Source organism: Salmo trutta, chromosome 4 (assembly GCF_901001165.1).
Source record: "Salmo trutta chromosome 4, fSalTru1.1, whole genome shotgun sequence".
In the NCBI taxonomy this organism is placed as follows: domain Eukaryota; kingdom Metazoa; phylum Chordata; class Actinopteri; order Salmoniformes; family Salmonidae; genus Salmo; species Salmo trutta.
Window position 1 is genome coordinate 6566187 of NC_042960.1, and position 17439 is coordinate 6583625.

At 42.0% G+C, this 17439-nt stretch overlaps 1 protein-coding gene across 2 annotated transcripts; it reads left to right on the top strand.

Annotated features, from left to right (window-relative positions):
* The first annotated feature begins 517 nt into the window (after positions 1 to 517).
* Positions 518 to 17065, top strand: LOC115191750 (acidic leucine-rich nuclear phosphoprotein 32 family member B). Of its 2 annotated transcripts, none has more exons than XM_029749618.1 (7): positions 518 to 1036; positions 6115 to 6264; positions 6554 to 6676; positions 16128 to 16305; positions 16645 to 16730; positions 16836 to 16866; positions 16961 to 17065. In XM_029749618.1, the coding sequence occupies exons 1-7, from the start codon at positions 641 to 643 to the stop codon at positions 17017 to 17019; spliced, it is 1023 nt and encodes a 340-aa protein (XP_029605478.1). In that variant the 5' UTR covers positions 518 to 640; the 3' UTR covers positions 17020 to 17065. The 2 variants fall into 2 exon arrangements, with proteins under 2 accessions (XP_029605478.1, XP_029605479.1); XM_029749619.1 differs by having other exon boundaries at positions 16964 to 17065.
* Positions 17066 to 17439: the final 374 nt, after the last annotated feature.

Here is a 17439-nt window from a genome sequence, read left to right on the forward strand (position 1 = left end):
TTTATCCCATGTGTAACTACGTGTTGTTTGTGACGCACTGCTTTGCTTTATCTTGGCCAGGTCGCAGTTGTAAATGAGAACTTGTTCTCAAATGGCCTACCAGGTTAAATAACGGTGAAATAAAAATAAATTACAAAATTTACATTTTGGGACTGCAAGGCCTGGCATACTTCAGAATCATTTTGGTAGCTCATGTTGACAAATACCGAAAACTGCAGACATTACTAGTGCCTCCCCCGCTATCGAACCGACATAAAAAATGAAATGAAACGGAGCCGAACGTGATCAGAAATCTCAACAAGCAAGCAAGTCGCAGCAATGAAGATTTGAGTGCGTGCGCGTTCACGCAAAGAGGGGTGGAGAATTCTGGCAGGGGGGGCTTTTCGGCACAACACGTTTTTATAGTTTGTTATTGAATACTCCGTCCAGCTGGTGGCGGCAATGCACCATTAACTTTGGATGCCAACCGCTGTTAAACCTTAAACCCCATCGAAGAAGAAGTAGACAGCTCCAGCCCAAGTCAAACACCCCATTAACAAAAATGGATCGCTCCTACAGACAGTGAGTCACGTGGCCTGCTATATAAAGCAGACAAACAGGCAGGCACGCATCCAGTTATACTGTTCGATTAAACGTTAGAATGGGTAAAACAAGTGACCTAAGGGACTTTGAGCGTGGTATGATCGTAGGTGCCAGGCGCGCCGGATCAAGTATCTCAGAAACGGCTGCACTCCTGGGCTTTTCACGCACGACAGTTTCTAGGGTTTACCGAGAATGGTGCGACAAACAAAAAACATCCAGTCAGCGGCAGTCGTGTGGGCGAAAACAGCTAGTTGACGAGAGAGGTAGAATGAGAATGGAAAGAATCGTGCAAGCTAACAGGCGGGCCACAAACAGACAAATAACGGCGCAGTACAACAGTGGTGCGCAGAACAGCATCTCGGAACGCACAACTCGTCGATCCTTGTCACGGATGGGCTATTGCAGCAAACGGAGGGCAAATGAGGAGTGGAAAAACATCGCCTGTGTGGATACGGTAAGGAGGCAATGGAATGTAGACTGTTCTATTGTCATTGACCAGATTGGCGCACATTCAACAAATCTGATCTAACTAAGTGGCTAGTTGTCAAATCCGTCATGATTTATTTATTGTAACTGGCCCACAATGTGGTTAAGTCCGATTTTAAAATAGTTGGTTGTTTTCGCTGCATAACATTTATAAGTTGCCCCTTTTCAGGTTTAGAAGTGACTGCCAAATGCTAACTCCCTTTCCTATAAACTGGGTAGCGTGGTTGTCAGTCGTTTTTAACTGTAATGCATGTGTTGGGGTTGACATCCATACAAGCATTATACTCCAGGTTTTACCTCAACATACAGTATAGTGTGAAATACACATAAATAATATCCTAAATATAGGCTACTTTTGCTGGGGGACGATGAGATTCGGGATCTTCCTTCATCCTTTCACTCACGCGTTTCCATGGCAATGCCATTGTTTGTTTTGGTTGGATTGATTGACCTCTTTACCGCATCCTCTGGCTGTAATCTCCAGGAGACACGTTTGATGTCAGCAGTGGTGTAAAAAGTACTTAAATCATACTTGAGTAAAAGTAAAGTTACCTTAATAAAAACGAGTCAAGTGAAAGTCACCCAGTAAAATACTGCTTGAGTAAAAGTATCTGGTTTGAAATCAAATTGTATTGGTCACATACACATGTTTAGCAGATGTTATTACGGGTGTAGCGACATGTTTGTGTACACAGTGGTGGGGAAAAAGTACTCTAGGCATAATTGGCTAAGTAAAAGTAAATACTATGCATCAAATTCCTTATGTTAAGCAAACCAGAAGACGACACGATTTTCTATTTATTTATTTGTTTTTTTTACGGAGAGACAGGAGCACGCCAACATTGACATCCTTTACAAACGCACTATTTGTGTTTAGTGCGTCTGCCATATCATAGGCAGTAAGGATGAGGTGTTATATTTGATAGGTGTGTGAATTGGACCATATGTTCTCCTGCCTGAGCATTTGCCTGTCAGGGAAAATGTATTGGAATAAAACGTACATTTTCTTTAGGAATGTAGTGTAGTAAAGTTTTCCAAAATATAAGTAGTAAAGTACAGATACCCCCCCCCCAAAAAAAATGTCTTAAGTAGTACTTTAAAGTATTTTTACTTATACCACTGGCTGTCAACAAGCTACCTTGATCCAAAACAAAATATATATTTAACATTTAAATGTACTGTTTCATATTCTAATTTGTCTTATTTATGCACTTGGTCATGTCTTGTACAGTATACTATCCTAGTGGCAGTCATATTTATAATGTGCCTGAATACTAGGCTAGTATTCAGAAGCTATACAGCTAGCTAGCTACCTACATGATATTAGCAACATATCATTCAGCCGGTGGAGATCCTTTATTTAATCCCTTATAATTTCTGCCAACAACATGAACAAGGTGATATTCAACTCATGGATGGTGTCAGAATGCACTGCTGTATTAAAGCAATTCAGAACTAAGTTGTTGACATGTTCTGTTGCAGATTCAAAGCCAGATTAAGTCATTGCAGAATGTATCCATAATCATGAATGAATAAGCATATTTATTTGACAAGAATCAATCATGTCAAACACCTGAACTCTAACAATTACATTGTTTACTATTTTTATTTATTTAAAACAATGCATACATATGCCTTTTATACATAAAACATCTGAATTTAAGTAAACATACAATTATTTATTCATCAATGTCACAAGCCTGGGACATTGAAGAGCACCATATGAACTATTATTACTATCTGAGAGCGCATAGATTCTGATTTTCCATTTTAGGACTTAGACCAGTACAAATAACACAATGTAAAACAGCATATTATGTTTACTGCTCTAATGACGTTGGTCACCAGTTTATAATAGCAATAAGGCATCTCGGATGTTTGTGGTATATGGCCAATATACCAAGGCTAAGGGCTGTATCCAGGCACTTATTGCTTAAATATCAACCGGGAAGCCACAGATAGAACAAAGAATAAGATATTTCACTGGATGTATAAATGTGAAGCATCAGCCTGGAGAGGAAGCCCAGTGGCCGGCATTGGGAGAAAATGGAAAAAGACCGATTTTGGCATGCATTCTGCAATTTTTCTCACGAAACTGTTCCCAAAACTAAAATATGTTACGAACAGAGTGTACTAATTTTTGTAGACTTTACCCTTTGCTAAAGTTTTTTTTAAAGTTAGTTGTTTAGGAGTGTAAAGGTGAATTGACTTATTGCACACACGCACTTCGCATAGTAGGCGTTCACGAACGGAAATGTGCAAACAATGCTAGAATGCGCCAAAAGGCTGGTGCTTGGCTCTGCCCACTGTGACTCATTTTATTCCATTTGAAACGACAAGCTGTGGTTTATCTTGGTTTAATTATACACTCTTTGGGGAAGCGTTATCAACCGACCTTAAGTATGCTGATCTATATATCGTTTGTATTTCCGGTTTTTATTTTCAATATGTCGCAATTCGCACCTGACAAACAGTTGCACAATATGGCCGAGCCTAACCGTACCACAGACCGAACTGCAAACACTTCCAGCTGATTGCTAGGAAACGTGCTTCGGTTGACAACGTTCGGTTATATTCGGCCATTGTTTACATGTTGTGCATCACGTGAAACGCAGCACATTGTAAATACTCACTGTAATTACAACCGACAGACCAATATACCTACCGGCGCCCCAAAAAGTCGGGCTGATAATACTTTCTTTTGGAAATGTTATCTCCACAACCGGTAAAGTACGTTTAAGTATAATTGTATTCAACATTCTGGCATGTAGTGCCTATTGAGTCTTTTTTACAGCGACTTCTTTGACGGATAGGCAGTCCGTTTCCCCCCCAATACATTTGAATTGAAGATACAAAAAAAACGTTCCGTTCATTTTCGCAATCCTTCGAGTTGCTGAAGGGTAGGCGCAGACCTGGCTCTCAAGAGAAGACGGGCGATGTGCACACTGCCCACAAAATGAGGTGGAAACTGAGGTGCACTTCATAACCTCTTGCCAAATGTATCACCATATTAGAGACACATATTTCCCTCAGATTACACAGACCCACAAATAATTCGAAAACCAATCGAAACGCTAGTAAAACTAAATTCATGCTCTTCAACCCATCGCTGCCCGCCCGCCTAGCATCACTACTCTGGACGGTTCTGACTTAGAATACGTGGACAACTACAAATACCTAGGTGTCTGGTTAGACTGTAAACTCTCCTTCCAGACTCACATTAAGCATCGCCAATCCAAAATTAAATCTAGAATCGGCTTCCTATTTCGCAACAAAGCATCCTTCACTCATGCTGCCAAACATAGTCAGTTTTACGAGGGTATCCTACCGATCCTTGACCTCAGCGATGTCATTTACAAATTAGCCTCCAACACTCTACTCAGCAAACTGGATGTAAATTGTGGAAGCCAACTCCTCCATTGGCTGCCTTTCCTTCCAGTTCTCTGCTGCCAATGACTGGAACGAATTGCAAAAAACACTGAAGTTGGAGACTTATATCTCCCTCACTAACTTCAAGCATCGGCTGTCAGAGCAGCTTACCGATCGCTGCAGCTGTACACAGCCCATCTGTAAATAGCCCATCCAACTACCTACCACGTCCCCATTTTTGTTTTAGTTTTTTTCTGCTCTTTTGCACACCAGTATTTCCACTTGCACATCCTCATCTGCACATCTATCACTCCAGTGTTAATTGCTAAATTGTAATTATTTCACCACTATGGCCTATTTATTGCCTTACCTCCTTACTTCATTTGCACTCACTGTAAACAGATTTTCTATTGTGTTATTGACTGTTTGTTTGTTTATCCCATGTGTAACTCTGTTGTTTTTGTCGCACTGCTTTGCTTTATCTTGGCCAGGTCGCAGTTTTAAATGAGAACTTGAGCTCAACTGGCCTACCTGGTTAAATAAAGGTGAAATAATAAAAAATAAATTAAAAAAAACTCCCATATCTATTGGGTGAAATACCAGTGTGCCATCAAAGTTACACGATTTATGACCTGTTGCCACAAGAAAAGGGCAACCAGTGTACTTTAACTATTTGCACATCGCTACAACACTATATATTGCCATAATATGACGTTTGAAATGTCTCTATTCCTTTGGAACTTTTGTGAGTAATGTTTACTGTTCACTTTATATTGTTAATATCACTTTTGTTTCTATTTCACTTGCTTTGGCAATGTTAACATGTTTCCCATGCCAATGAAGCCCTTAAATTGATTGCTAACAAAAAGCATTGCTTGTGTCATTAGTGACTGAACAGCGGGCAAGTGAAGGTAGAACTGTATTGTGCGGTTCTTCCTCGTGGCAGCTGGTTTAAAGAAACAACCGCGGTGCCTCGACATAAAACATAATGCAACCAAATACCTTTATTGATGGCTCCACTAGACAGCCTTATCAATGTTTCACTTTGTCGGTGTGCAAATCATGATCGTTTGATGTTCAACGTTAACTTTCTTCAACCTTTTTATCAAGCTTTTGATTGAGCAACGACTGACCCTGAATATTAGACGTGATGTAACATTTTGTAGCTACGAACTGAGAGTTGCTAGTATTCATACAAAAGTCAGGAAAACCGTCAGTGGAATAACAACCACACATATTATTGAAGTCCATATTTTGTGTATTGACCTTTTTTTTCATCATGAAGTTCAGATTCAAGGTTTCTTACGGATTCAAATAAATAAATAAAAAAGTATTGATGCAGCAAGTTATAGTTGCCAAAAGGTGACCATTCTAAACATGTTTTCCACAACCCTTTTGCATATAGGGTGGCAGGTAGCCTAGCTGTTAGAGCATTGGTCCAGTAACCCAAAGGTCGTTAGAGTCCTTGAGCCGACAATGGGAATAATCTGTGGTTGTGCCCTTGAGCAAGGCACTTAACCCCAACCCCATGACCAGACTCTCCAAGGATGTCTCGGGGCGAGTGGGATATGCAAAAAAAACATATTTCCAATTCATACATGTGTATTAATACACACTGTGTAAAATGGAACAAATATATATTATTTGTTATTCATTTTTTATTTTTAATCCTTATAGGTACGGGAACTTGTCCTGGACAACTGTAGCTCAAATGAAGGAAAAATCGAAGGCCTCACAGCAGAATTCGTCAATCTGGAATTCCTCAGTTTGATAAACGTTGGTTTAATCTCAGTCTCCAACCTTCCCAAACTTCAGAAACTCAAAAAGGTAAAGTTTTGCTTTAGATTTTTTTTTGACACAAGCTTACACTTACATTTACAGTAAACAACTGTACACATTTGTGTTGTTGGGGGGGGGGGGGGTAGAAAAAGCCATTTACTATGTTCCTAATGGCACTTGTATAATGCACTACCTTTTGAGGGCCCTGGTCTAAAGTAGTGCTCTATGTAAGGAATAGGGTTCCATTTGGGACGTAGTCATTCTTTTCTGAAAGGCTGTTACTTGCTTTGCTGTTTTTGGACAGAAGTGACTGATATATCTTCACATTATGTTGCAGTTGGAACTCAGCGACAACAGAATCTCTGGTGGCCTTGACGTGCTAGCAGAGAAACTCCCCAACCTCACACATCTAAATTTAAGCGGGAACAAACTGAAAGACATCAGCACGTTGGAACCTTTGGTAGGTACACCAAACTCCCAGTAGAGCACAATACAGTGCGACACCATCTCATTGTCTCAGGCTATGCCTCAAATGACACTATTCCCTATATAGAGTTTTGACCATGGACCTAGTTGGCAGTGTGATGCTCGTTTCCCTATGTTAGTAAAGTTAGTGCCGACAGACACGGCAGCTCTGCTTCCAGCTCCTAAGTAACTTTGCGGTATTTTGTTATTAGCCCAGAAAGCTTTTTTGTGTTATTACATGCAGCCTGAAATAACTTTTGGATATCAGAGCAGCGGTCACTCACCAGCATTACGACCAGGAATACGACTTTCCCAAATTTGATCCTTTGTTCGTACCCCCCAGGGCAATTTCATTTATCCCAGAGGCTGCTCCAAGACACCGCTGGTGGAGAAGAGGTATTCGGAGTGGACTTCTAGTCTGACTCATGAGGCGTGCACACCATTCACCGCTTCTGAGTATATTACTCGCTAATGTTCAGTCTCTGGACAATAAAGTAGACGAGCTCAGGGTGAGGATCTCCTTCCAGAGAGACATCAGGGACTGTAACATACTCTGTTTCACGGAATCTTGGCTCTCTTGGGATATACTGTCCCTGTCCATACTGCCAGCTGGGTTCTCAGGCCATCGTGCATACAGGAATAAAGAACTCTCCAGGAAGAAGAAAGTCGATGGTGTATGTTTCATGATTAACTACTCATGGTGTGTTTGTGATAACATACAGACACTCAAGTCCTCTTGTTCACCCGACCTAGAATACCTCACAATCAAATGCCGACTGTACCTCCAAAGATAATTCTCTTCGGTTATAGTCACAGCCGTGTATGTTCCCCCTCAAGCCGATACCACAAACTGGAAACCACATATCCTGAGGTCGCATTTATTGTAGCTGGGGATTTTAACAAAGCAAATTTGAGCAAATCGGTACCAAAGTTCTATCAACACATTGACTGTAGTACTTGCTTAGGAAAAACACTAGACCACTGCTACTCGCCCTTTCAAGATGCCTACAAGGCCCTCCCTTCGACAAATCCGATCACGACTCCATTTTGCTCCTTTCTTCCTAGAGGCAGAAACTCAAACAGGAAGTACCCGTTTTAAGGTCTATTCAATGCTGGTCTGACCAATCAGAATCCATGCTTCAAGATTGTTTTGATCACGCGGACTGGGATATGTTCCGGGTAGCCTCTGAGAATAACATTTGACGTATACACAGACACGGTGACTGAGTTCATCATTAAGTGTATTGGGGATGTTGTTCCCGCGGTGACTATAAACTAGTATGGGCTATGTGGGACGCTAGCGGTACAGCCAGTGAAATGGCAGGGCGGCAAATTCAAAACAACAAAAATCTCATAATTCATATTTCTCAAACATACAAGTATTATACACCATTTTAAATATAAGATTCTCCTTAATCTAACCACAGTGTCCGATTTCAAAAAGGCTTTACGGCGAAAGCAAAACATTAGATTATGTTCGGACATTACCTTGACAAGAAAAACCACACAGCCATTTTCCAAGCAAGGAGAGGCGTCACAAAAACCAGAAAGACAGCTAAAATGAATCACTAACCTTTGATGATCTTCATCAGATGACACTCCCAGGACTCAATGTTACAAAATACATGTATGTTTTGTTCGATAAAGTTCATATTTATATCCAAAAAAACCCTTTTTACATTGGCGCGTGATGTTCAGAAAATGTATTCCCACCAAAACACTCCGGTGAATGAGCACATCAATTTACAAAAATACTCATCATAAACGTTGATGAACTTTACAACAGTTATTGAAAGAATTATAGATATACTACTTCTTAATGCAACCGCTGTGTCAGATTTTAAAATAGCTTTTCGGCGAAAGCACATTTTTCAATATTCTGAGTAAAGAGCTCAGCCATCAAAGCAAGCTATACAGTTACCCGCCAAGTTCTGGAGTCAACTAAACTCAGAATTAGTATTATAAATCTTCCCTTACCTTAACTGATCTTCGTCGGAATGCACTCCCAGGACTTCCACTTCCACAAGAAATGTTATTTTTGTTCGAAATACTCCATATTTATGTACAAATACCTCCGTTTTGTTCGCGTTCAGGTCACTAATCCAAAGGCATAACTCGAGAGCGCAGAACCAGAGACAAAGTCAAATAGTTCCATTACCGTTCATAGAAACATGTCAAACGATGTTTACAATCAATCCTTAGGGTCTTTTTAACATAAAACGTCAATAATATTCCAACCGGACAATAGCGTATTCATTACAGAGGAAAAAGGAGAGGCGTGCCAACGTGCCCGCGCAGTAAACAACTCACTGGTCCCAGGCAGTCCACTGATTGACTGAGCTCCTATTCTCTGCCCAGTAACAGTAGACGGATGAAACAAGTTTCTAAAGGCTGTTGACAGCCAATGGAAGCCTTAGGAAGTGCAAAATGACCCCACAGACACTTTTGTTTGAATAGGGATTAGATAGAAGAACTTCAAGTCACTTCCTGGTTGGATTTTTTTCCTCAGGTTTTTGCCTGCCATATGAGTTATGTTATACTCACAGACATCATTCAAACAGTTTTAGAAACGTCAGTGTTTTCTATCCAAATCTACTAATAATATGCATATCCTACGTTCTGAGCCCGAGTAGTAGGCAATTTAATTTGGGCACGTCATTCATCCGAATTTCCGAATACTGCCCCCGTCACTAAAAAGTTAAAACCTACCCTAACCAGAAACTGTGGATAGATGGCAGCATTTGCGCAAAACTGAAAGTGCAAACCACTGAATTTAACCATGGCAAGGTGATTGGGAATATGGTCAAATACAAACCGTGTAGTTATTCATCCCGTAAGGCAATCAAACAGGCAAAACGGCAGTACAGCGACAAAGTGGAGTCGCAATTCAATGGCTCAGACATGAGCCGTATGTGGCAGGGTCTACAGACAATCACGGATTACAAAAGGAAAACCACCCACTTCGGACACTGACGTCTTGCTCCCCGACAAGCTAAACACCACCTTCGCCCGCTTTGAGGATAACACAGTGCCACCGACGTGGCCCGCTCCCAAGGACTGTGGGCTCTCCTTCTCCATGGCCGACGTGAGTAAGACATTTAAGCGTGTTAAACCTTGCAAGGCTGCCGGCCAAGACGGCATCACTAGCTGCGTCCTCAGAGCATGCGTATAGCAGCTGGCTGGAGTGAATATGTCCGTAAACAATCTCTCCTTATCCCAGTCTGCTGTCCCCACTTGCTTCAAGATGTCCACCATTGTTCCTGTACCCAAGAAAGCGAAGGTAACTGAACTAAATGACTATCGACCCGTAGCACTCACTTCTGTCATCATGAAGTGCTTTGAGAGGCTGGGTAAGGATCATCACTTCTACCTGACACCCAGACCAGGCCTGGGCCAAGGCCGGCCCGGGAGCCGTATGCGGCCCGGGACCTGATTCAATATGTCCGGTGGAATCATGTTCAGATCAAAGAATTTGCGATAGTAAAGTTTTGAAAAACTTATTTGTTATTCAAATTAAAAGGCCAATGAATACTCTCCTTTGTGTAATGCTTAAACTCCCACTGCTTGTGGGACATTTATTTTGAAGGCACGTATAAATAACTGCACGAGGACAGACAGTGACTGACAGGCTGACACACACGTCACAGTTACAAATAGTAGCTAGCTAGAAATTGCGCAAAAATTTGTTTTTCCAAAGAAAAGGAAAGTAGACAATGAATGTAGGGTGTTCCAACAAGAGTGGACATCAAAATATTTCTTTATTGAGGTATTAGGGAAAGCTGTGTGCAAAGAGAGGATCGCTGTCTTGAAAGACTACAACTTGTTCTGACACTTCTAGACGCATGCAGAGAAATATAGGAATATGTCTTCTGAGCAGCGGGCAAGTGCATCGAAAGAGTTGCTTTGAGTTGCAAAAGCAGCAAGGACTTTTCACAAAACTGCATTCAGCAAATGGCGGAATTGTGAGAGCTAGCTATGTACTGTCCCACAAAATTGCTAAACATAGCAAGCCATTCTCTAAATTCATTAAAGAATGTTTGACTCCGCAGTAATACTTTGCCTCGACAAGAAAGAGCTGTTTGAAAATGTTTCCCTGTCAAGACGAACAGTGACACGGCGTGTTGAGGACATCACAGAGAATATGGAACAGTTGAAAGACAGGGTAAAGGATTTCTCCTTGGCCCTGGATGAGAGCAGTGATGCATGTGACACGGTGCAGTTGTTGATATTCTTACGAGGCATAACCCCAGACTACAGAGGATCTTGCTTCAGTGCAGTCAATGAAGTGCACAACCACAGGGAAAGATTTATTGGGGGAGGTTAATAAGTGTGTGCAAAGCTGGGACTGTGTTTTGAAAAGTTATCCAGTGTGACCACTGATGGATGCCCAAACTTGACAGGAGAAAACGTTGGCCTTTTGAAAAGGATACAAGATCAATTAGCTGAGCTGAACCCAGATCAGAAAATGATTTTCCTGCATTGCATTATTCATCAGGAGGTGCTCTGTAAATGTGTTCTGAAAATGAGCTATGTTGTGGATACAGTCACTAAAGTGCTAAACTTCATAAGAGCAAAATCTTTAAACCACATGCAGTTTGTCTTACTGTTGGAAGGGTCATGCAGATCTCCCCTACCACACAAACGTGAGATGGCTGAGTTTGGGGAAGGTGCTTATAAGGGGTGTGGGACCTGAAGTCGGAGATTGCTGAGTTTTTGCAAATGAAAGGAAAATATGTGGATTTCCCTGAACTGCAAGATAAAACATGGTTGGCTGATTTTTTTGCCTTCACCGTGGACATCATGGCCCTCCTGAATGAACTGAATTCCAAACTACAAGGGAAGGGCTTTTTTTCACATCAGATGTACAGCCTTGTCAAAGCCTTCAAGGGAAAATTACTCCTCCTCACCCGCCAAGTAGAAGCCAACAATCTCACCCACCTTCCGACACTACTGTCTGTTCCCTATCAGATGACCAGCGGGAGAAGTATACGTCGCTGCTGCGTGCTTTGAACGGTGAGTTTTCTCGTCGTTTTGAGGATTTCAAAATGTTAGAAAATGACATGCTGTTGGTTTCCTCTCCTTTCACCTTCAATGTGGATAACGCTCCCACTGACCTGCAACTTGAGCTTATTGATCTTCAGTCTGATGCAGTGATTGACGAGGTTCTATGCATGTCTCGAACAAAACTTTCCAAAGATTAGGAGTCATGCTCAGAAGATGTTTGTACTGTTTAGGTCAACCTATGTATGTGAACAGACATTTTCTGTGGCGAAATATAACAAGTCAAGGCCCAGATCGTAGTAGGCCTGATTACCAACAATGACGAGACCGCCTACAGGGAGGAGGTGAGGGCCCTGGCAGAGTGGTTCCAAGAAAATAACCTCTCCCTCAACAAAACAAAGGAGCTGATCGTGGACTTCAGGAAACAGCAGAGGGAGCACACCCCTATCCACATCGACGGAACCGCAGTGGAGAAGGTGGAAAGCTTCAAGTTCCTTGGCGTACACATCACTGACAATCTTTAATGGTCCACCCACAAAGACAGCGTGGGGAAGAAGGCGCAACAGCACCTCTTCAACCTCAGGAGGCTGAAGAAATTCGGCTTGGCCCCCAAGACCCCCACAAACTTTTACAGATGCACAATTGAGAGCATCCTGTCGGGCTGTATCACCGCCTGGTACGGCAACTGCACTGACTGCAACCACAGGGCTCTTGAGGGTGGTGCGGTTTGCCTAATGCATCACCGGGGGCACACTGCCTGGCCTCCATGACACCTACAGCACCCGATGTCACAGGAAGGCCATAAAGATCAAGGACATCAACCACCCGAGCCACAGCCTGTTCACCCCTCTATCATCCAGAAGGCGAGGTCAGTACAGGTGCATCAAAGCTGGGACCGAGAGACTGAAAAACAGCTTCTAAGGCCATCAGACTGTTAAATAGCCATCACTAGCTGGCTACTACCCGGTTACTCAACCATGCACCTCGGAGGCTGCTGCCCTATATAGATAGACATGAAATCACTGGCAACTTTAATAATGGAACACTAGTCACTTTAATAATGTTTACATACTGCTTTACTCATTTCATATGTATATACTGTTTTCTATTCTACTGTATTTTAGTCAATGCCATTCCGACGTTGCTCGTCCTAATATTTATATATTTATTTTATTTCACCTTTATTTAACCAGGTAGGCTAGTTGAGAACAAGTTCTCATTTGCAATTGCGACCTGACCAACATAAAGCGTAGCAACTCGACACATACAACAACACAGTTACACATGGAATAAACAAAACATACAGTAGAACAAAAGAAAACAACAAAAAGTCTACATACAGTGAGTGCAAATGAGGTAATCCTGTTGAGGATCCCTGCCCGGTATTGGGATTCATTGTCATGTGACCATGGCGGGGAATTCAAAACTGCAAGAGTCTAATCATTTCAAATACTCAAATAATCAACTATTTTCCTCCATTTGAAAGATACACATCTCCTAAATCTAACCACGTTGTCCGTTTTTCAAAGAGGCTTTACGGAGAATGCATAAAGTTAGGTTGTTAGGAAAGTACATTGACAATAGCTGTGTGTAATGTTCAGCCAATATAAAGAAGGGCATCAACTGAGACAGAAAACCAGCTAGAATTATGCACTTACCTTTGACAATCTGCATCAGATGACACTCATAGGACATTATGTTATACAATACATGCATTTTTAGTTCCATCAAGTTCATATTTATATCCAAAAACAGCATTTAGTCGCGGTGAAATTCAGAATTTTTTCCGGCTCGAATGCTCCCAGTGAATCCAGCGTTACAAATCACGGAATTACTATTCGAAAACATTGGTAAATTATAGTCATTCAAAGAATAATATATTATCATCTCGTAATTGCTACCGAATGGCCAGATCTCAAAATAACTTTACTGGGAAATCACATTTTGCAATAAACGGGGTACTATGCTAATAACAACATGCTAGGCTATACAGGTTAGCAGCATCTAATATCATAATAACATTGTAAATATCCCCTTACCTTTGATTATCTCCATCAGAAGGCACTGCCAGGAATCCCAGGTCCAGAACAAATGTGGTTTCTTTTGACAAAGTTCATAATTTATGTCCAAATAACACCATGTAGTTAGCGTTCAGTAGGCTCCCACAAAACGTGGTGGGTGGGGGTGTAAAATCACGCCGAAAAGCTAAAAAAACCTAGTAAATAATCTATTTACGTTCGTTCAAACATGTCAAACGTTGTTTAGCATCAATCTTTTGGTCCATTTTTAACGTGAAACATCAGTAAACATCAGTAATATTTTCACACGACCTATTCTTTGTCTAGAAAAACGATTATGACATGCACTCTTCTCAGATTTATGCGCAGGCGCAAAAAAATGAAGTGACGACATGTCAACTTCCCTGCATTCTAATTTGCTCCCTGTTCATCAGACGCTTCAAACAACTTTATAAAGATCGTTGACATCTAGTGGAAGCCATAGGAGTTGCGAAATGAATCCTTTCTCACTGTGGTATCTATAAAACAATGACACTAAATAGTACAGTCACAAAATTCACATTTTTTTTAAATCTATTTTTCACAGGTTTTTGCCTGCAATATGAGTTTTGTTATACTTACAGACACCATTCAAACTGTTTTAGAAAATTCAGTGTTTTCTATCCAAATCTGGTAATAATATGCATATCCTAGCTTCTGAGTTGGTGTAGGTGGCAGTTAAAAATGGGCACATCTTTTTTCCAAAATTCTCAATACTGCCCCCGTAGCCCGTAGAGGTTTTTAAGGCAATAAATAGGCCATGGTGGAGAAGTAATTACAGTATAGCAATTAAACACTGGAATGGTAGATGTGCAGAAGATGAAGGTGCAAGTAGAGATACTGCTAGTAAGGGAGATATGAGTCTCCAGCTTCAGAGATTTTTGCAGTTCGTTCCAGTCATTGGCAGCAGAGAACTGGAAGGAAAGGGGGAATTGGCTTTGGGGGTGACCAGTGAGATATACCTGCTGGAGGGCATGATACGAGTGGGTGCTGCTATGGTGACCAGAGAGCTGAGATAAGGCGGGGCTTTACCTAGCAGAGACTTGTAGATGACATCACCGAAGTCGAGGATCGGTAGGATGGTCAGTTTTACGAGGGTATATTTGGCAGCATGAGTGAAGGATGCTTTGTTGCGATATAGGAAGCCGATTCTAGATTTAATTTTGGATTGGAGATGCTTAATGTGAGTCTGGAAGGAGAGTTTACAGTTTAACCAGACACCCAGGTATTTGTAGTTGTCCACGTATTCTAAGTCAGAGCCGTCCAGAGTAGTGATGCTGGACGGGCGAGCAGGTGCGGGCAGTGATCGATTGAATAGCATGCATTTTGTTTTACCTGCGTTTAAGAGCAGTTGGAGGCCACGGAAGGAGAGTTGTATGGCATTGAAGCTCGTCTGGAGGTTAGTTAACAGTGTCCAAAGAGGGGCCAGAAGTATACAGAATGGGGTCGTCTGCGTAGAGGTGGATCAGAGAATCACCAGTAGCAAGAGCAACATCATTGATGTATACAGAGAAGAGAGTCGGCCCGAGAATTGAGCCCTGTGGCACCTCCATAGAGACTGCCAGAGGTCCGGACAACAGGCCCTCCGATTTGACACACTGAACTCTATCAGAGAAGTAGTTGGTAAACCAGGCGAGGCAATCATTTGAGAAACCAAGGCTGTCGAGTCTGCCAATAAGAATATGGTGATTGACAGAGTCGAAAGCCTTGGCCAGGTTGATGAATACGGCTGCACAGTAATGTCTCTTATCGATGGCGGTTATGATGTCGTTTAGGACCTTGAGCGTGGCTGAGGTGTACCCATGACCAGCTCTGAAACCAGATTGCATAGCGGAGAAGGTACGGTGGGATTCGAAATGGTCGGTAATCTGTTTTTGTTAACTTGGCTTTCGAAGACCTTAGAAAGACAGGTTAGTATAGATATAGGTCTGTAGCAGTTTGGGTCTAGAGTGTCACCCCCTTTGAAGAGGGGGATGACCGCGGCAGCTTTCCAATCTTTGGGAATCTCAGACGATACGAAAGAGGTTGAACAGGCTAGTAATAGGTGTTGCAACAATTTCGGCAGATCATTTTAGAAAGAGAGGGTCCAGATTGTCTAGCCCGGCTGATTTGTATGGGTCCAGATTTTGCAGATTTTAATATTTAAAAAAAAAAAAAAATCTTAATTTCATTATTTTACTTTTGTGTGGTGTTGTGAATTGTTAGATACTACTGTACTGTTGGAGCTAGGAACACAAGCATTTCGCTACACCCGCAATATCTGCTAAATATGTGTATGTGACCAATAAGATTAGATTTGATGTGGCACTCTGCTATAAAATCTACTGAGGGATTTATTCAGGCAGTGTTGTTCACCCCCTAAATCCCCTAACCCATTTGGTCCCACAGAAAAAGCTGGACAGCCTGAAGTCTCTGGACCTGTTCAACTGTGAGGTGACCAACCTGAACAACTACAGGGAGAGTGTTTTCAAGCTGCTCCCTCAGCTCACCTACCTGGACGGGTACGACGTGGAGGACCGAGAGGCATCCGACTCGGACGGAGAGGTGGACGGTGACGACGATGAGGGTGGGCAGCTATTTAGTTTTCTTGTTGAGGGAATACGAGGAAGTGCAGATGTGAGTGGAATGGGGGTGTTCTGTAGCTCAGTCGGTAGATCATTGCGCTTGCAAAGTTAGGATAGTGGGTTTGATTCCCGGGACCACCCATACATAAAATGTATGCTTGCATGACTAAGTCGCTTCAGATAAAAGCATCTGCTAAATGGCATATTATATATTACAATCCATATTAGTATATCGTGGGTGTTTTGTCATTCAAGGGAATTCTATTGTGTATTTGTAGGGTTTGTCAGCATGTATCTGTGTGACTGACAATGGATGTGATATATATTTTTTTTGAATTTAGAAGTGGATGAGGATGGAAAGGAGGAGGACGGTGACGAAGAGGAGGGAGTAGTAGGAGAGGAGGATGAGGTCAGCGGAGATAAGGAGGTAAAACCTTTTTTGGTTTGTTTGTGACCCAATAGTTTAAGATCAACAGATCAATATGGTTTGAGAGCTCTGTGGATCCTGACCTGCTCTGTCACTTCTCTCCAGGAGGAAGACCTTGGCATTGATGATGAAGATGGTATGTAATTCTCATACTTTTTGTCACAAGCTCATGTTTCACGTTTGGATACTTTACTAAGTATAGTATAATAAGCCTTTCCCATTTCTCCCAGAAGTCAAGGCTGTCCAAGGAGAGAAGAGAAAGCGAGAGCCTGACGACGACGACGATTAAGAGCAAAAAACGAAAGCATAGAGTTACCAACCCCTTCCCTCTCCAATAGTAGTTACATAGGATGAGCCTTGACTAGAATACAGCATATACATATGAAGTGGGTAAAACAGTATGTAAACATTATTAAAGTGACCAGTGTTCAAAGACTATGTACATACGGCAGAAGTCTAAGGTGCAGGGTTGAGTACCGGGTGGTAGCCGGCTAGTAACAGTGACTAAGTTCAGGGCAGGGTACTGGGCGGAGGCCAGCTAGTGGTGACTGGGTAACAGTCTGATGGTCTGGAGATTGAAAAACAGCTTCTGTCTCTCGTTCCCAGCTTTGATGCACCTGTACTGTCTTCGCCTTCTAGATGGTATCGGGTTGAACAGGCCATGGCTCGGTTCCTTGATGATCTTCTTGGCCTTCCTGTGACACCGGGT

Bases quoted from the DNA above. Each gene is read 5' to 3' on its own strand.
- LOC115191750 (XM_029749618.1), top strand. From the start codon at position 641: ATGGGTAAAACAAGTGACCTAAGGGACTTTGAGCGTGGTATGATCGTA. The intron at 6,265-6,553 runs GTAAAGTTTTGC...ATTATGTTGCAG, and splicing joins AACTTCAGAAACTCAAAAAG to TTGGAACTCAGCGACAACAG. The intron at 16,731-16,835 runs GTAAAACCTTTT...ACTTCTCTCCAG, and splicing joins AGGTCAGCGGAGATAAGGAG to GAGGAAGACCTTGGCATTGA.